We start from the raw sequence: 21,323 nt of genomic DNA on the forward strand, positions 1-21,323 counted from the left end.
CTGACAGGATTAATATGATAGTGACATATTACACTGTAATCACAAATTAAGGATATTGCCACTTGCAGTGTTATGGACAAAGAATTGAAATCGGAAGCTGACCTTTTGTATTCAGCTAAGAAGAACATGTGGTTGGATGCAGAATGTTTCTGAATGCTACTTTTCTCATGTGGCAGTACAGGAGTACTCTAAAGTTTTAGAAACAGATCGTTTAGTTTAGATACTTACTAAGTTAATTTAAAACTTTATAAATGAGTTACTAATTAATGATAATGATAAAAAAAATTTTTTTTTTTACAAAGTCTGTTTTATTCAACGGGGCAGATACAAAAATATTTTCACTGTAGAATCTTCCTCATTAATTAATTTTAAGTATGAATAGCACGGTCATTACAGCTTTATTAGCATCTATAAAAACATTAATCATACTATATACCACCTTATTCCAAAGTGTTTCTCTCAAAGTTAGTTTTTTGAGCTAGTGGTAGGCAGAACTGAGGTTTCAGCCTCACTGACAGTCTCTTGTAGAACGTGCTGGGGGATGATGGGAGCAAAAATGGTTTCTACTTACGAACATGACCCTCTTTGGAATGTGGTCAGACTCCACCAGTGGGTTCTTGTACAACCACATCTCCTCTGGCTGAATGACTCTCTCAAAAGGCTCCAGGAACTCCGTGAAGCTGAGGGCACAAAGATGGACAGCTGCCAATCACATATTTTGCTTAGAGTGGGATTTCACGTTTGTCCACTTCTCCACCCCTGTCCCTGCCCACCCCCCGAAATTCCATAAATACACATGTGGCGACATAGCACAGGTGGTAAGAGCGGTTGTCTGGCAGTCCGAGGGTTGCCGGTTCGATCCCCCGCCCTGGAAGTGTCGAAGTGTCCCTGAGCAAGACACCTAACCCCTAATTGCTCCCAACGAGCAGCCTTTCACCATCGGTGTGTGAGTGTGTGTGTGAATGGGTGAATGAGAGGCATCAATCGTAAAGCGCTTTGGATAAAAGTGCTATATAAATGCAGTCCATTTACCATACACTAATTATGCCGAAGTTGAACTCACAGTTGATGTCACATCTGTTTCTCACAAGCTAAAACCTTTAGTAGAATAAGGACCAAGGTCAATCGAGGGGACTGTGTAGTAACAGTCTGGGCCACCATGTCGAACTCAACTAATTACATAGCTCGGCCAGAACGTTTTAATCATGGCACAATTAAATCAAAAGGGTTCCATCCAATTAGTGCTCATTTTCAACTCTACAGAAAAAGTCTTGGAAAAGTTTGGCAGATTTGACCGTTTTTATCTCATTCAAGGCTGTCGTAACTTTCTCTAAATTGATGGCAAAATGATGTTCACCTTCCTTCAGGGGAAAGGAGAGCACACTCCATCACAGAGATTGTTGGCTGATATTAATGTTTTCTTAGCTTTCTGTTTGTCGAGATCAATTGCTCAGTCATATAAAGCAAGGAAAACATTGGAAGGAAGGAAACTAATGGCGATAGATTTTTTCCCAAGGTAATTAAAGCTGTAAATCACTGCACAGCGTGATAAAGCACTTGTCATTTAAACAGAAGTACATTGCCAAAGCCATAGGTCATGATTTTACATTGCCCACCTTTGTATACACACACACACACACACACACACACACACACACACACACACATATGTGTGATCAATTACTTTTTCTAAGCTGTGTTTTAAATGCAGCTGTGAGTAAAATACATTGAGTATATTTATTGTTCACTCGCTAAAATATTGCCATTGACAGGTCAGGCAGTGACACGTTCTTGCTGTAAAAAAGTATGTGGAGCACAATTAGAAATAAAAGATTTCCCCTGTAAATCCCTCTCTTTCACTCAGCTCCATCAGATTAGCTCGCTCAGTGCTTCCTCCCACGTGCCGCCGCCAGTGGGACCTCATCAAGCGACACTCTGTTCCCCCAGAATTCCACGGGGCTGTTCTGGTGCTCCATCTTTTGTTGCCGGGGAGGTAGGGGTGGGCAGGTGGAGTGAACGTAAAGCGCACCTGCCAGTGATTATTAAGAAACAGATTTTCTAAAAATTAAATTAAAAATTTAAAATATTGCCTTTTGCCCACACACTCGACAAACCAACAGCACTGAAAACACAGTTGATGGTGAATAAATAAATAAATTCTGCTCACAGAACAGTTCTCCTCCATTCCCTCTTCTTTGTGTACAGTACACTATAGATACAGACATCAGAGGCATTTCTCTGTCCCTGTGATGTAACCTTAACTTTAGACAACCAACCCCAACTAGGCAAGACAGCCAAAGAAGGTGTTTGGGTAGTACACAATATACAGTATGTCAACAATATTTTGTGTTAATATGGTTGATAAAGAAAGTAATCATGATATCATGATTGATATATTATTATGCTACTTTACTGTAAAAACCAACATTTGAAGTCAATGTTTCTCTAAATGTAGTGAAAACCCTTATCTGGAATTATTATCATTTAAGTACGTCTTTGTGGTCAGAAAACCTTTGGGCATGTGCGATTCCAAAAGAGAGGATCGATATACTGTACATATTAATATTGATTCATTATATTTACTTATACCATAGCTGCCAAAAAAAAAATGTTCAGGATGGTTATAATACATCACAAATACATAGCATGTCTATAAAATATCACACATCATTGGTTGAAATATCATTACAGCTGATTAAGGCTTTTCAAAGCATGCAAAACTGGTTCGCATGCTAGCTCATTAGCAGCCTTACCCAGAGCGGCTTTCAGAAAGGTTTGAAGGATAATCTCCGTAATTTGTGTACAAAGGCACATTATGACTGAAATTCAGCAAAATACAGAATTTAAATACAAATGTTCATCTTAGTCTGCAGTAAAGAAAGCCACCCATATTATCCACCCATAAAAGTAAAATATTTGGCTATTTATGCAAAGTTGTCCTACTTATTTGCAACTTGTTCTTTTTAATTTTGTAAGTCTGCCTTGGGCCTTCCTTGTGATATTACATGTCAGTGGCTTATATTCATAACATTTCTCAAAATGTAATTACATTACTTATACAAGTGTATTTTTCATATGATTTATCTTGCATATTGTTCTCAACAGAAAAGGATTAAGGGAAATGACAAAAAGAAAAAGACCTTCATTCTCAGACCCAAATGCTGTAGATAAACTTATGCCGCTGGCATCCAGTTCCTTCTGCAAATTTCTCATCATGAGATTTTCCAAGAAAATGCACACATATAGTACGCATGCACATACACACACACACACACACAGCAATTGACATATTACTACAATTGAGGTATATTCAACGTGAAATATTAACATTTTATATATACATTTTATATAACATTTTATATATATTACATATACAGTCTCAGGAGTCACTCAGGAGCACAAAATTAAGTTGCTAAATCTGATAGCGTCACATTGGTTGCTCTCCCAAAAAGGACCAACATCAGCCTCTCATGGCAAATTTGCATGGACATTTTTTAGATACAGAGGCAAACATTAACATGAAAATCAAAGCGCAATGTCTGCAGTTTTAACAGTTTTTGTGTAAGGGTAGTGTTGACTAGTTCACAGTATCACCTATAAGCAAAGCATCCTTTCGTGGCAACCATTAGTAGCCATCTAAAATTGTAGCAGGCAATCTTCCAACAGCCCGTCTGCTGGACTGGTGGCATATAACGTTAAGCAAATGACTCTTGGTCTGAGTCAACGGCAATGAGTGCCAGGAAAAGGAATGCGCGTACCAACTCAACTGCAGTGTGAATCACATCAAATGGCCAGTTAATTAACATGGTCGAAGGCAGATCAGAGGTTAGACTCAGTCGTAGAGCTAGCGTTGATTTTCAAGTAATGTTTATATTGATATTTAAATATTGGGTTTAACATTATCCAAATGAATGATTCCACTAGTAGAAGAAGAATTAGCCAGCAAACGTGTCTGATCAGTCAGGTGTGTTCAACTGCTTCTTTACTGCAACTATGAGACAGTTTTTAGTATCTTGTATTGGTTTTAGGCTTTTGCCTCTGGAGTCTGTTATTGCCATTTGTCAGCATAAGGACCACAGCTGTCCCAATAAAAATCAAGGAAGACATTATGAGTCTGAGAAATATGAAGAAAAAAAAACAGTCAGAAACAAAATCAACCATTTGGAACATCATTAAGAAGAAATAGAGCCTTGGAGAGCTCAGTAATCACAAAAGGCCAGGTAGGCTTAGGATCAACTCTACAGTTTATGACCAAATAATTCTATCACCAGTTGCATCATCAGAGAAGACAAGTGAGCCAGTATCTGTGGCAGCCATACATGCCCAGACCATAACACATTAAGAAGAAAGAGAGCACTGATGAGCTCAGAAATCACAAAGAGCCTGGTAAACCTAGGAAGACCTCTACTGCAACACTTCCCTTTATTGATGATGCAACTGCTGATAATAATTTTAAAATAATAATAATAATAATAAAATGACTGACCTATATTAGACGAGATGAGTGGAGTTAATTGTAGAGTCTGTTGTTCTGTGTGAGTGTGTGAGTGTATGTGTGTGTGTGTGTGTCATTTAGCCATCAAGAGCTATTTTCCTTGGTGTTAAACAGCAGGCCTGGCTTACATTTCATTAACAGTGAAGAGACATGAAGACTTGAGACGTGTTGCTAGTAGCACTTCCAATTAAATTTATTCCTGTCTGTTTTTCATACTTTGTTTGAAGCCAGTGTCAGTGTCCTACTTGTCATCCAAACTGTGCTACATATGCCTGCCCCCCCCCCCCCCCCTCCCCGCTCAGCTGTAGTCATCAAAGACTTGACAAAGTTATGACAGCTGGCAGTCTCACAGAAACACTTTGGAAGAGATGGCTGCATTCTCAGATAGCAATACTACAAATACTCAATGTTTAAATGAAGTTCAGCTAATGTAATATGTATTACATTCATATTTTGTAAAGGAGTCATCAGGACGTGGGTGATAATTTTTTTTCATGCTTGTTGTTTTTATAATTGATCTACCTAAATGTATTTCCACTTACATATATAGATATGTACAGTATAAATAAAAAAATTAATTCAGGGGTTGAGTGCGAATAAGTATTAAGTACAGACCTATGCAGATCCCCTCTTCCTACCCTTTAGCAACTTTAGATTTTTGATGATTTTTGAGGCTGTGGTCTCATTTAAAGAAGGTTTTTTAGCCAGGGCCCCCTCTAGAACCATGGTAATTCAAACCATTTCTGTACAGTATACAGTATATGGAGATGTGTGTGTGTGCGAGTGAGTGAGTGTGTGAGTGAATGATAGAGAGAGACAGACAGAGAGTGAGAAAGAGGGGGAGATGTGTGCACTGAAGTAACAGTTCATTGTTCTTCTCCATTATCCACATGTAGCCCTGAATTGGTGCTGGGCTCCTCTGACAAAATTTCCTCTCAGAATTGATGAGTCTGGCCCCATAGAGGAAAGAACAGGGGCAGAGCACAGCTTTGAGAGGCTTCTCTCTCTCAGCTCCGCTAACATGCAGACAAACTCCTCACTGCAGGGAACACTTTACCTGAAAACAGCATCAATAACCTGTGAACTGCTGAAAGAACAATCCTGGCAGGACTCAAGCATGAGAATATAACCTCAATAAGAAACATGTTCCAGTTCCATGACCGCTACAGATCCTAAATGTCACCATTAGCTCAGTAAAGTCTCCTATAATGAGCCTGCATCAGCAGCAAAATGTCTCCTTTATCTCAGTAAAGTCTCCCGTGGCGAGTCTGCTACAGCTCCAAAATGTCTCCTTCAACTCAATGAAGTCTCCAGCTACATGCCTCCTGCTACTGCAGTGTAACAGAGGCCCAATGTTGTGAACAGATGCATGCTTGTGTGCATGTAGCCATAAATCCTAATCACCACAGCATCCAAATTTGATTACATCAGAACGAACATGGAATGTGCGCAACAGTATTCGTTTGATACCCCTCCCTACATGCATAAACTGCACTCCCCCCCACCCCCAACCAGTGGCATAATATTCACTCTTTTCTCTCGTACATTCTTTTCTGCCCTCACTTCAGCTATCAAAGCCAGGGATAATTTGTCATCGCTTATTCTCACTGCCTTTTCCTGTCACTCCCACATTTGTGAGTTCCCACGGGAGAATTACCCACCCCCCCCCCTTCCCCACCACCCCCAACCTGCAGTAAGTTAAAACCATCTCTTAGCTGTGCCTTTGTTTCCAGTTCCTACGCATGCACCGCAACACAGAAACTGTCCAGGTCTCGAGGGACTTGTGGAGATGTGGACAAGTTTCAAACTAACCTTAGATGTGAGCGGTTGTTACCTAGTGTGCAAAAAATGCCACTGCCATAAATTGTAGGAGTTTAATCAAGGTTAACATGTTATAGGCTGATGACGAATATAGGTTATAGAATAGAATAAAAGATCTCCATTTAGCTAATGCACTTCTATTATCTTCAAGGTGGATATCCATTTTCAAGTTCTGCGCTGTCCAAACAAAACTGCTTGAAAGGATTCCTCATCGTGGTGTCAGAATAACATTGATATGAACAAGTATCCAAGCATGGTTTTAGTATTTTTCGGACTAGCCCAGGAGGAATCTTTATAATAAAATAATTTGCTTTGTTGCCTCTTAAAGCATGTACTAATACCATCAGCTCAGAGGACCTTTACCCTGATATCAGAAAGTTGTGAGTTCAATCCCTAGCTATGCTTACTGTATGCTGTACCATTTGCTGCCAGGTCGGAATTGGCTCTATGATCTCCAGAAGGAACCGCTGTACTTTGACACCTTTTGTGTTACAGAAATTAACTTCAGTCCTGAGAGACGGTGAGACATTCAAGGTCAATTTCTGTTTATCATCGCCTAAAATAAAAACAGTATCTAGGGGCTATGGACACTGCTAACAGTGAATTTCCCAGCATTCTCAAGGGCCCAAGACAATCCAATGCAAGTGGCCCCCTAGATTGCATAAACCTCGCAAGAAATTATAACATAAATGCACTGAAGCCAACATGCCGCAGAGCTTCCTATGCTGTCAAGTATATTTCATGCATAGGAAGCAATGGTAGGGACATTTATAAGGATGCATCCCAGATGAGTTGTAAGTATCGTGTGCTATTGTGTTCAGAACTATTTTTTACTATGCATTTTCTGAGATGACACAGGCCGGCATAAGAATGTGTCACAGTACATAAGCCCTGTTCCCACATGCCTGGAATCTATTGATGCAATGGTGGAAGGCAGATGAGCAACTCACAGAAAGAATGAAGTTAGAAGGGACGAAAGAGGGCACAGAGTGGGAGAAAAAGACTGGAGGAAAGGAGGAGAGGAATTGGAGCGACAAGAGAGAGAACTGAAGAAGACAGAGTAACGGATAGAGCAGGGAGGAAGGAATGGCAGAACAGGTGAGGGAAAACAGTGGAAAAAGAGAGCAGCGTTCACACCTTCCTCCACCAGCTCCTGACAGGAAATTATCCCCACAGACACACTACTGGAGACAGTCTGTCAAGGGAAAAGGGTTGTCTGCTAGCCAGTCACACCCTCCTTTATGGACATGTCAAGCTGTCAATTGTGGAGCGTCGATGCAAGATCACTGTTACTTAGGGAGCCAGAAGGGAAGGAGTAAATAAGATGCTGCAGAAACGAGTGGTCTCCTGAAAAAATGACGTACCTTTGACGTACGCAGCCTCCATTTTGGGGACTGCAAAACACGTCGTCTTTGAGAAAGTTTTACTGGATCCGTCAAAGTGTCCTGGATTGTATTTTTCAGTTCTCTCTTTCAAAGGGGAGGCACAACTGGAAATGAAACACGTGTCCTACAATGTGAACAGTTGATTCACTAGGTTCATATTACTGCATGTGGATTTTTAAGACTGGTCTTCAAACAATCAGGGATTGTCTATGGAAGCTCTCACATTTACTAACAGGAGGCGCTGTGGGTCAGCCGCTGTGTGAGACAGGTCCACTCATACATTATTTAAACAACCACCAGTGCCTCTTTCCCACAAATTCCCATAATGAGAATGTTAACACTGCATAGCATCTCATAAACAGCTGACCAGCAAAAAAAAAAAACAACTGGTACTTAGTATCTACAGGCTCTCAGATAGGAGATTTATTAAAATCTCACATTTAGTTTAAACAAGATACCTACCGCAAGCCAATTATAATGCAGTGCAGGAGATTCAGATTGAGACACAATTCATTTTTATTACAGGCTATTACTTTAAAACACATAAATATACTTATATAACCTAATGATAAGCTGTAAGAGTTGCAATGCTGCGTGTAAAATCCCCCCCAAGGGTTTAAAACACACCTCCTGCTGTCGGCTCTGAGGAAAGGTCAGGCGGTTAAGAGAAGCAGAGTCTCAGTTTGTGGCGTGCATGCGGGACTCTTGCAAGAAGATAATTCTTCAGCTGTGGTTTTGGATTCCAGTTCTTAAACTTTAGCTTTGACTTACCGCCGCCATTGCCATCTGCAGTTAAGCAGACACCGGAATAGATTCCCTAAAACGTGTCGGAAGGTTATAAATTTTAAAGTCAAACTTCGGGACGTAGTTGACTGAATCCAGGCCCAGGAGGGCTTATGAGGGGAAAAGGCTGAGTTTCAGATGTACAGCCATGTACACAGTATAATTTCCAGGGGAAATTCAACTCTAACCGAGTACATACGGGTCCAAAATGGACAATATGTTCTCTGTGAGAGTTTATTTAATATTTAACATTTTACTGTGTCGAAGAATCAGTCCAAAAAAAATTGCTGAGCAGCAAACTAATCTCATCCAGTATATTTAAACCAAGCGTTTCGTAGCCTACAGTTTTAATGGTCCAGTGCTGGCCAGCAGGAACTCTCTATGTGTCATTGAGCCATGGGCAGTACAGTCATTGGCCCTGACGCTTAATTAAGTCACAACTTCCAGGCTGGCGCAAGAGCGGTCAGAAGATTCCGGAAAATCTCACCCAGACCTGCAAATTCAGTGCGATCAGGGACTGAGTGAGGCATCCTTGATTCAATAAGGCACATGGTCTTAATTCAATGAGAGGCTTTGGGAGGTCACTGAGGAGGAGAGAAGGAGCTGGGAACACAGACACGGCTTCGTGTAATTACCGCATTCGGGCGTATTTATTTATTTATCTATTTATTTATTTCTTTATTTCTTTATTTACCGCGGGGAGCAATAAACGTGTCGGTTTGTTCCTGATGCTCACTGACGCGAGGTGCATGTTTATTAAAAGCTTTGTGGCGCTGAGACGTGGGGAGTAGCTGAAATGGTTTGTGAGAAAATCGCAGCACCGGGCCCCTGGGGCATCCCTAGCTGCGCAGGTAGTGGGTGTAAAGTAATAGAGCCAAAATGAGGGGCCAGATTGCAACGCGGCGCCTGAGGAGCGGCCCTCCACGGTAGCACTCCGAAGATTCACTGAGGTGGGCGGATCTACCGTGCCAACAAACATACAGCGACTGCTGCATATTAGAATAAACTGGATAGACACACCAGCATATTGCGGAGAACCGCTTGTGTTATGCTAAAACAAAAATAGAACAAAAATATATTTAAAAAATAAAAAGCCATTTCAATATTTGTTATGATTTCATTGCTCTGTTGTGAGTCATTATGCTACTATGTATCTTTATCCCTGACTGTTGTTTCTTTAATTATGTGAGTGCATATGTTTGTCTATATACTGTATGTGTTTGCATGCACATGCATGTGTTTGTGTATGTATCTGAGAGAGAGAGAAACAGAGAGAGTGAGTGAATGAGTGTGTGTGTGAGTGTGTGTGCGTGCGTATGTGTGTGTCTGTATGTGAATGTTTGCGTGTGCTTGTGTGTGTGTGTTTGTGTGTGTGTGTGTGTGTGTGTGTGTGCGTGCGTGCGTGTAGGAGGGGTGGTGGTGGCGAATAATTCCCTAGCCCAGGACTCGGGAGCTGTCACCTTGGACTGCCGGTTGTGATTATCACAGTTACTTCAAGTAATTGATTGGGTAAGAAATCACATCACCCGTCTCATTTTCCCCCCATCTTAATGACTGGCTTGTTAACACATTACTCTCAGCAGCAGCACAAGCTAGCCAGCGCTTCAGAGCTGAAGAGTTGCCCAAAAGTAGCATTCACGGTCGCACAGGCAGATACCATGGATCAGCACAAACGCATGATACGTCGATTGCAGAGCCGGGCACGCTTCACATGGTTTCTATTGCCTGCAGGGACGGAGATTAATTTATACCCCGAGTGACACACTGGCACAACAATGGGCCCACAGAGACATCTGGTCCCCCACTGGAAATGGCAAGAGGTGGGTGGCACGGGGAGAATTAAAAACTGGCATCTCATTGCGCTCGCTAGATCTATTCCAATCACATTTTGTAATTACCTTGCTGTAGCACTTACTGAGCTGGATGGGCTGAAGGAGAGAAGAGTGAAATTGCCAATGTACTTAAATTGTAAAGTAAGTTTGGAAGGGCGGGAGCTAGGCACTTGCTACTGCTTTCAACAAATAAGTACCTTACCCATGTATAGAGAGTAGATTATGACTCTGTGATTAATTTGTGTATTGTTCTAACACACAGAATTACAGAAGAAAGCTTGGTGTTAAAAGCTCACTGGCACAGCTAACGCAATATGGCTGCAGTGCCGTGTATTTGGATAGTCACGCAATCTTTTTTGTTTCGGCTCCGTTCTCCAGCACATCGGATTTGGAATGAAACTATGAATATGAGGTTACAATGCAGACGGCGAATTGCAGACTGTCAGGTTTAATTTTTAAGGTATTTACATACTGTACCGGGTGATCCGTGTAAGAATTACAGTCCTTTAAATTTTATTTTTACAGAGCCAAAACAACAAGTATTTCACTGTCCAAAAACTTCCAGACCACACTGTACAGTACATCAGAGGCAGACAAACAGTCTGCTGGCTTGTCTGTGCCATAGTCGAGAAACGAGGGCTGAGTGGCAGTCAGCACAAACAGATTTTTTCGCGGCCGAATTGAATTGAATCCACAGTCCACAGACTCCAGCTGTGGTCGGGAGGAACTAGGGAACAATGGGGTTACGCCTGGATAATTGCACAATCATGAGTGGATTATCATGCTACCCACCTTTATTTATTTATTTATTTGCTTGTTTGTTTATTTATTTATCTTTTTTTATAAGTATGCAGTTTCTTTTGAGTATAGAATTGTTCCTTCTCTTCTAATTTGACATAATGTTAGCAACCACAGCAATTTGAAGAGCCTAAATTGCCATGGGTAGAAATGTATTGATGACAGATGAATAGGGTGAACATCAATTCAGAAAGGGATAATGGATAATGGAAAAGTCAGGCATATTTTGCCCATATTTGCATTCAGGGTAACACTTCTTTGAGTTGGTGCTCAGCTGAATAATTCAAAAATTTCTTCATGAACTTCAAGAAATAATGAACTGCTAGTAGCATTTTTATTAGTCAATACCTCCAACCTATTCCTAAAAGGTCTGTAGAAATCTCATTCTGGTCGGTATTCCTGCCTTAAACCTAGTCATGCACAGTCATTGTAATGCCGATTGAAATATTCATAGAGATATGGTCATTATTTATAATGTGAAATGTCAATAATGACAGTATCAACCCGAAAACAAGCTTGAGAGTTCAATCCATTCTGCCCTCTTTACTTCGTCAGCCAAATCCAAAGTAAATTTCTGTGCCGTAGGGTAGAAAGGGGCCAAGTTATTGGTGACCCTCTACTGAGAGTCTGACCTCATTTCCTGTTTTGGGTGTATAGGGAGACTGTTCAAACCCCTGAGGGAACAGGCCTCCCACACACACACACGCCCACAGACACACACACTCACATACACCCACCAACACACACGCACACACACATCTAAACACACACACAAGCCATTCCAAGAGTTGTTATACGCATCATTTAGAGCAGAGCTGTGTTTGTCGCAGGAAACAGTTCAAAAAGTACGACGAGCTGAGGCAGGAAGTGACAGTCTCAGCAAGCATGAGTCAGCTGACAAAGCAGAGCACAGGACAAAGTCCACAAGGTACTTTGGGTTTCAGATGTACATGGATGCAGGATCCAAAAGCATCCACGAGCCACACCTGTACCAGGAAACCTGTAGCTTTATAGCCCGCAAAAGCACACACGTTACTTCATGTGTGATTCCGAAGGACTAGGTGTGTACATGCAAGTTCACCCTACAGCAGTGTGAATGGTCAGTAACTCTTCCACGGAATTGGAAAGATATTGATCGTGGATGGGAGATTAATTGTCTGAGGTCACAGGAACTGAGTTGCCCTAAGATCGTTGGTATTGATTTCCTGTTTGACATGGCTGTGGGGAAAAACACAAAGGCCACTATTTTCTGTTAGGTGCTAAAGTACGAGCCGTCAGCTTGAGGGGAGTTGAAATACAGAAACATGGAAAAACTTTTCCACATCTGTTTTCATCCTGTTTTAAACTCAAATAAATATCCATATTCTGGAGAACATCACATAATCAAGTGCTCACTGGGGAAGCACAATGATTTGTGCGCAATCAACACTCGTCCTTAACTTTGACTTTAAAATAAATGTTTTTGATTATTATTGCGACCAAACAGATTTCTTAATGTGATTGCTAAACTTGCTGTGAATAAACAAATTAACAATTATATTCAATTGTGAGGAAAATTTAAGGAGTAAAGCTTTAAGAAAGACTAAAGATGAAATTATAATGGTCATGAAAGAGATTGTATTTTCACCAAATTGTAGATCTGAGACCCAAGACGTTAGCCGGGCTTCGGTGACATCTTCATAATTGTGAACTCGAAAAAAAAATCCCCGTGTCAACATGCCTGATGCATGCACAGTTATCTTCGCTGTGCACGTTCTGAAGAGTGAGGAAACCCATCAAACAGGCCTGTCAGTCTGGGGTCAGCCATCAGGTGTCAGACAAAGTTATCGTGTTTTGGGAGGACGAGAAAACCGTCAGGGAGTGGTTGGCTTATGACTGTGAGATCCCCCCCCCCCCCTCCCGGAGCTGCAGTCTCTACACCAGGGATCATTAACTCTGGCCCTCGAATCCAAATGCAGCCCTGATTTTCCTTTTCTCCCGGGTAATTAGTGCTACTGATGGGCCAGACTGTCTTCACACCTGACTCCCAGGCAAAGGGAGGGTGGAAAACCAGCAGTCCTCGGCCCTCGAGGACCGTGAGTTGCTGATCCCTGCTCTACACCAACGCCAATAGCGCGTTAAAGGGAAGTGGTGACGCAGGAGAAGGGGACGGTCTGGCCAGTTAACACCGCCTCACTTCCACCCCGCCTCGTTATATCTGTCACCTCCACTCTGTGCCAGCGCCACTGATGTCTTTTTGGGGAGATTCCAATCTACTGGTTCTTTTGTGCTCGACAGTGCTCAGAGCTATGCATAATTAACGACGTGCCTCTGCAGTGGTAATGATATTATCTCCAATTACTACAACAAAGCCGTATAAAGCACTTTAAAGATGCAGTAAATGTGTACTTAGCATGCTGAATGTTAATGTGCCAAAGAATGCTTTTTTTTTACATCAATGAACCACTACGAAAAACTATGAAAACAGCTGTTCAAAAACACACTCGTGCACACAGACACATGCATGCACGTCTCTGTGGCTGTTTCAGACTTCAGACAAATCACAGATATACAGCATCACTCACAACAAGTGAAATTTGAATCATTTGCGCAGCACGACCAGTCTTTTGCCTACAAATATTATTTACTGTGATTAACTGACCTCATATACTGCACTCACAAAGGCATGTTACTTCTTCAAGAGGTTCAACAGTTCTTTCTTAAAAGCTAACCATAACCATCAGAGAGAAGGACAAGGGAGGGGGGGAGAGAAACGAAGAGTACATGTGTTAAAGAGGGAGAAAGTCAGAGAGGGATGTGAGATGGGGGGAGGGGGGGGAGGGAGAGAAAGCACGGAGATTAAAATGTCACAGGCTTTCCGGTTGTGTCAGGTTTAAAATTCCTCCTGTCGGCCCTGTTTCTTTTCTGCCCCGACTACGGCGCTGCTGTCACTTCACTTCCTCATAATTGGAATCCTGTCTTTCACAGAACGCCTTCCTGCACAGACAGCTGCATTATTGTGTAGGTCTTATTCTCCGTATTCTCCCTCACACCTCTGATGGATGAAAATCACCATACTGACGAATCAAAGCCTGCTTGCACAGGCTTCTCTTCTTTCTTTCTTTTTTTCTTTTCAAGATCCCTTAACATACTGTCGGGCCTTGCTGAGCTACAGCGCAGGTCATTTGTCAAAAAGATGATGATGTCATTATGAATATTATTAAGATCATTCATATATTTTTTTTCATTAACCCAGTGGTGTCCAATCATGATTCTAGGAGGGCCATGGGTATGCAGGTTTTCATTCCAACCAATCACTACACCTATTGATTTCACAAATGAACACACCTTCAACCAGAGTGGAGAAACTAATTAGTGAAATCAGCAGGTGTGGTGATTGGCTGGAATGAAAACCTGCATACGCTTTGCCGTCCATGGCACATGATTGGACACCACTGATTTCATCAATTTTTTTTTGGGGACATGTATTTGGGATATGTATTTGGGGCAGTGACAAAAAATGTTTTTCTTTCTCTGGCTCTGTACTGGACATAAATTTACTGGATAAATTTTAACCCAGATTTCAGGCAGTCATCAGACAACTTTATGTCAGATTATGTTCATTTGTCCCATTACTTTTGGTCCCCTAAAATGGGGGGAGACTATGTATAAAAAGGCTGTAATTCCTACACAGATCATCAGCCTACATTAACAAAAGTTGTGTCACTTTTTAATTTAACTGCGTATACTGTACACACACACACACACACACACACACACACACACACATGTGCACACTGCAGGTCTGAGCAAAGGATACAGATCACCACTCAAATATGGATATTCTGACAGTGTGGTTTCTGTATGCGATTTTAACCCAACCACAGCACCGGAACAGCCGTTTCTCAGTTCACACACTGGCGGACGCCGCATTCCTCTCGAGATAAAATGTTCCTTCATTTCAAGGACAGCGATTATTCAGCGGTCTTGCACATTTGTACAAGAAAGCATCTGCTGTTTATGTTGTCCTTGAATGCGTTGAATGAAAGCTGTTTATGCAACGATCAAAAAGCAATGTGCATGATTATTAAAGGTGTTGAAAGCAGGTGATGTGGCTGATGCAACCATGAACCGGCATCTTTGTTTCTTGCTTGGTGCACAAAGGTCCCCATCACTGATTTAATAAGGCGGTTGTGTGAAAACTTTTTCCCGTCACTTTCAAGCAGGCAACATGAAGACAAACGTTGCCTTGGGTTCAGATAAGACCAGGTTTTCTTTTGTGTAGAGATTTTACAGTCGCATGAAATTGCCATCGGTTTGTCACAACAGTTAAAATGTCCTCTGTGAAGGGGACCTGAAGTGCAGCTATGCTTCAGAAACACTGCCCAAGCAAAACTGCTGCTGTCCCCCGCCGTTCCGCTCAGTTGGAGAAATCTGCCAAAGAATGTCCCAGACACACTGTAAGGTAGCAATCTCACATTCTCTGCACGTCGGGAAAGACTTTGACAAACAGCAACAATGTGGTCAGATGATTTTCACAGCTGGCCCCATTTTATATATGTATATATATATATATATATATATATATATGTGTGTGGGTGTGTGGGTGGGTGACAAATTAAAGGAAAAAGATGCGTAAAATGTTTTAGTAAGGTGTTGGGCCAGCACGATCCACCAGAACAGCTTCAGTGTGCCTTGGCATAAATTCAACAAGTCTCTGGAACTCCACTGGAGGGCTGAAACTATGCAATTTATTCTAACTGTCTTTTATGAAATTAAAGGCCAAATGACTGGACATGAAACAGAGCTGTATGCCATTAAGAGTAATGTTGCCTAAGAGGCGTTTTCTGGGTACTTATATTGACCCATCTTGTTTCCAGTGTATTGTTAATTTGTTCTGCAAACAGGAAATGGATAATTGCATCAGATTAATGTATCCATGCAGCTGGTAACCGGATACACAACTTCTGTTATACCATTTTTTTATTTATTTGTTTATTTTTGGGGCTGTCGCCCCAATTGCTTGCTTGAATCAGAAACCCAAGGCCCCATGTGACCGGAATTATACACCCAGGATGGTTCTGACCAAAGTCATGGTTTTTATTTGTACCTGCGACCTTCAGCTTTAATGGGAAAATCACATTTAAACAGAAAGGGCTAAGAGCAGAGTTAACGTTACAGAACATCACAGTAATACTGTACGTGTAAGGCAGTGCAGGGTAATGCACAGCACCACCCTGCCCTTCAAAGCTATACTTTACATGGAATGGAATAAGGCAAAGTCACACTGCATTTGTAATTTATGGTAATCTGATGTGACTTTGAAGCAATTCTTCCAGGCAATATTTTCCTGTAGGACATATTTGAAATAGGAAACTGCCTTGGGCTGCTTTTTCTCTGATAATGTTTTTTTTACCCTCATAATTCTGTCAGTGTTTAGATAAGTTTGTTTTTTTGTATTTTACATGTCATTGTTTTTACTCCCTTTTTGTGTTGTTGAAGCCATTCTGCCTCTCTCTCTCTCTCACTTTCTCTCGCTCTCTCTCAAATTAAAACAACTGAGAGCCAGTACCATTTTGATTTAATCAAGGGCAAATCACCTCAAGCATGTTTCACACAGTTCTTGTATTATGGTTAATTTTTAAATAAAAATAGTCAAAGTTTAAATTAAAAAATGGTTAGTTTGAAGGTGATGTGAATAATGCAGTTTGAAATGACAGGCATTACAGCACCCCGAAGGTTCACAGCAATAATAAGCACACAACAATCGGAGACTGAGACACACAGCATTTTGGTGCCGCTGAGTAGATCAGGCACAGTTGCCCACAGCTTGGTTTGTCATCTGAACACACCCTGACGACAACTTGGAGTCAAGACTGACAACAGAACAGGAATAGCCCACACAAGAGCATCAGGACAGGCTTTCTGGTCTCTCTTACCTGACTATGAATGCAGCTTAAACCTGCTTTTCTTTTTTTTCCCCTGTCTCATACATTCGCAAGGACACAAACAGCTGCATAAGATCTAATTGTGCGTGAATACATCCATTAATCCATTTTAATGACAGGAAGTTTTTTGCAGGAAGAACAAAAAAGGAAGGGTTTTAATAAATTACTTTTTTTTTAAATTTATGGTTGAGCCCCCGAATCTAGAGTATTAAGCAGAGTAGTGATTTTAAATTAGGCATTAGACTCACAGACATGTGGTTGAGGCCCTTGGGTAGGATACTGTTCCTTACACTTGACCTTCAATGAATAATAAATACTATGACTGTCACAATTGCTAAAACTGTATAGGAACTAGATTGAAATAGTTTGCCCATGGGTCCCAGGCAGCTATCTGGTCTAAGAAATCATGTCTTTTGTCTGACACAGACCATTCAAAATTGGGTTCCATTAAAAGTCTCTTTCTGCCAAAGTCTCAAACTAATTTGTGGATCATGTGTATTGGTCTACAGAAACTTATAACTGGGTTTGACTGTTGATGATAATTTTAAATCTGTTATCTGGATCACACCTGCTCATTGAATTATGATTAAAGGCATTGGGTCCTAGGATTCCAATAAAAGGGAATCATACTGAACATATCATCCCTTTAAAATAATAATGAATCGCCATATTCAGTACAGCCAGGCAATAGCCAAGTCTGACACTATTACTCCTATAAATCAGAGAAAGCACTTATGTTCTTCTACATTGTAAGTTGCCCTGGATAAGAGTGTCTGCTAAATTAATGTAATGTAATATTTAGACTTAGAAATAATTAGGATCAGGTTGGAATCTAGCACAATGGATGAAAGAAGAAAATATGAAATTGCTAAATTGTGGTTGGGGACTGTGGTTTCCTGTACAGAGAATGATGCGTTCAAGTTGATACGGTTGCTGCTCGGTCATCATTATTCATGGAAAATCCTCTCACAGCTAACTAACAAGCCATTTGAGACAAAGAGTTTACGATGGGCCTCCTCGTGGTGCATAATTACACAGCCGAGCCGAAAAACGTCTAGACTCAGCAGATGTACAAGTGGGGATAAATCGGTAGCCCGGTAGAGGTAGAGCAATGTGAAACTGAGGTTCTCAGGTGCGACAGTGGGGGGCAGCCTTAGTGCACGCGCTATCAGTGGATCTTCAGTAATCCAGCGAAGTGGGAATTCTCTGAAAGCCTGACTCTACTGTATAGTCTGTCTACACTTTGATTCTTAAATATCGTATTCTTTTTAACCATAGGCGAATAAAAGTAGGTATATTGTGTACAACTGAACCTACAAACCTGCCGAAATACTACGGCTACCTACATGCATTTTTGGGAAGGCCTAACACAGGATCATTCTTGAGCACGGCGTTATGCATTGCTGCGGAATGTTTTGAATGAAAACCAACTAATAATTGGACCCACGTAGTTAAAATCTTGTTAATTAGAGCACTGTAGAATGACGTGGTGCAGGCATACCAATTTGTAGAGATGTGCAGACGATACGCATCTACTTGCTTTGCAATTGAGGTTAGGCTACCATGGTGAAATACTTCATTGAATGAAGACGAAAACACTTCATTTAAATAATGCAGTTATAGGCTACTACACAATCATTCTGGTTTACCGAGTCTGATTTACCAACTTCTGTTTCCTCAGTGTAATCATATGATCGATCGTAAAGATTATCACGCTCGTGCAATAGGAAGCTATAGCAACGGGAATATTGAAAGGAAGTCCTTTTAATCTATGTGTGGGGCAGAAACTGGGAGGGGAGATCTGACGGTCATGGCACCCAATTTCATCTAAATACTGTAGAAGTAGCCCGTTTGGTAAAACAGTATAGTTTATTATGCTGACAGATTTATGTCTGAAGCTCTAGAACGAGGATAATTCTGCAGCTGGAAGAATGGCAAGCTTATTCAAGGCTTCCATTGCAACATATCTCAAAATCCCATGTGAAATCACCCTTGGCAGGGGCCGTGCGGGCTACAAGCGCGTTTATAGCTATTTTTAAGTGCACTTCTGCAAGCAAGTGGCGAAAAAAAAAAAGCTAGCACAGACCCCCCCACCCCCCACCCCTCACCAAACACACACAGTCTCTCTCTCTCTCTCTCTCTCTCTTCTCTAATCAGTTATCACCGTTTTCACAATACACCAGATAAAAACACAGTTATCAGTGCATAATATTTTAAAAGCAATTCTGTAATTCCTTAGATTGCGATCGCTATCATTGTCTCTCTTAACGAGCAGCCAGACGATTGATGTGCAGTGGAAAGGCTACTTCGTGATAAACAGTTTTATACCTTTTTAAAGGACATATACGAGATAAGACGTAAAATGAGGAAATCATTATATAAATTAATCGAAGGAGAAATACAGATATTATCTGTGTGTTAGGCAAGCATTTTTGTTAGTGAGTTGCCAGCTGTTGAATGTTTAAAGCATGCCACAGTAGTATCGAGATGTCGCGAGGCACTGCAATCCGCTCCAGCTGGAAGAGCTGTCCCTTCAGCACCCCGCGCACTGAATGCATCCTTGATACGGTCTGAATTGATGCTCTAATAATGCGAATTAATGGGGTCATATATATCCGTTTTAGGAGCGTACATTAATGCCTTTTAGTTTATTCCTTAATACAATAACTTGCATTGCACAAAATAGTAGCCAACTTTTTAGTCAAAAGACACTTAGAATAATTCGTATGCTTAGTAACAATTCCTGCCGAATAATTTCAAGTATGGAACGTACAAATAAGTCTTCCCACGAACATATATTTTTAATGAAACTGTAACGTGAGCAGCATTGAGTTACATATTATATATCCTACTGTCTACCATCGGTCAACAGAGAGACATTTGTGTCGGTTGTCGACTGAGGAATGCAGATGATCGTATAATAAAATAGCAATGTAGCTACAGACTCTGGAGAGACGGCTATGCAGTCTCAGAACGTTGCCACAGGTCTGGTTTATACTACAGCGACATAATATGGTTAAAGTACCGGCATGGACGTCAGCCAAAATACCACCGTGAATCAATAAAGTATCCACATCATCGTGAAAATAACCGGATTTCCTTTTGCAAAAATAGCGAAGTGCTGATTAAATTCACATTATAATAGAACAGTAATAATGTAGTCCTATGTTTTTCTGGCTCAATACCGACATAAACAGAGAAACGCCGTTTAATCCCGAGCAAGCGTTGCTCGGTAGCGTAGCCTCTACTCACACGAAAACTCCGAAGAGCAGAACTCGTATGCCAATCTCCAGCGCCAGATCTCGAATGCTTTTCCTTCGATCTGGGGGAGACATCTTCATGATCTTAATTCCTCAGGACAGAGAAATCCTATCACAAGAGAGGAACTTGTGGTTGAACTGCAGAACGTTCACTTTTAATCCCCTTCACCGGTCGGAATTGAGTTCAGAGCCTGAAGTCACGGTGAGCAGCCTTTGTGCCATAGATGCCGCGCTGTCTGTCGCGAGCTGATCACCTGAAACGGGCTCTTTCTTAAAACTCCTTTCCACTGGCTAAAGCTCGCGGTCTTTAAGTATATTTTATTTTCTCTTTAGATTACTCCTCTTCTTTTATACTTCCTGTCCCGCTGTGGTGGTCTAAACAGAGGATTCGCGCTCCGAGATGGGAAAGAAGGGGGTGCGCAACAAAAAGGACTTCTCAGAAGAGGCAGGGAGAGAGAGAGAGAGAGAGAGAGAGAGAGAGAGAGAGAGCGGGCGTGAGTATAGAGTGGTGGTTGGGAGGGGGGCAGGTTACACTGAGTGGCACAAAGTGAATATATGGATTTAAGAAATAATGAGAGAGAACCGTCTCTCTCTCTCTCTCTCTCTCTATCTCTATCTATGGCACACTGTCACACACATACACACTCTCTCTCCATCACACGTTCTCTCTCCACAAATGTGCATGAAAGAGGAAGAGTGCGACAGAGAGAGAGAGAGAGAGAGAGAGAGCATGTAAACAAGACAAAATGTCTGAAGACTAAAAGTTAAAAATAAAAATATTTGTAGTTGAATACACTGCCAAGCTGCAAAGGTGTACACCTTCAAATATATATTACTTTACGTACTAGCTTACCAGATTGGAGTATCCTTGCACTCTGTTGCATATTTTAAATGATATGATGATACAGTTGATATTGCTGATAATAAAGTTTTACAGATTAACATTTCAAGATTATACATATGTTAGCTTCTCTGAAACACAGCTAGTTAATGTATGAATTTTTAATAAACCTAATGTGAGT

The 21,323-nt window shown here is 41.2% G+C and overlaps 1 protein-coding gene across 1 annotated transcript in view; it reads right to left on the reverse strand.

Annotated features, from left to right (window-relative positions):
* Positions 1-20,907, reverse strand: part of plpp4 (phospholipid phosphatase 4) — a 45,830-nt gene extending 24,923 nt beyond the window's left edge. Inside the window, exons 1-2 of the mRNA XM_064317753.1 lie at positions 20,294-20,907; positions 572-680 (exon numbers count right to left, since the gene is read on the reverse strand). Of these exons, the coding sequence (XP_064173823.1) occupies positions 572-680; positions 20,294-20,382 (198 nt within the window). The 5' untranslated portion in view covers positions 20,383-20,907. The remainder of the gene's footprint in view (positions 1-571; positions 681-20,293) is intronic.
* Between the last annotated feature and the right edge of the window lie 416 nt (positions 20,908-21,323).

This window comes from Anguilla rostrata, chromosome 18 (assembly GCF_018555375.3).
Source record: "Anguilla rostrata isolate EN2019 chromosome 18, ASM1855537v3, whole genome shotgun sequence".
In the NCBI taxonomy this organism is placed as follows: domain Eukaryota; kingdom Metazoa; phylum Chordata; class Actinopteri; order Anguilliformes; family Anguillidae; genus Anguilla; species Anguilla rostrata.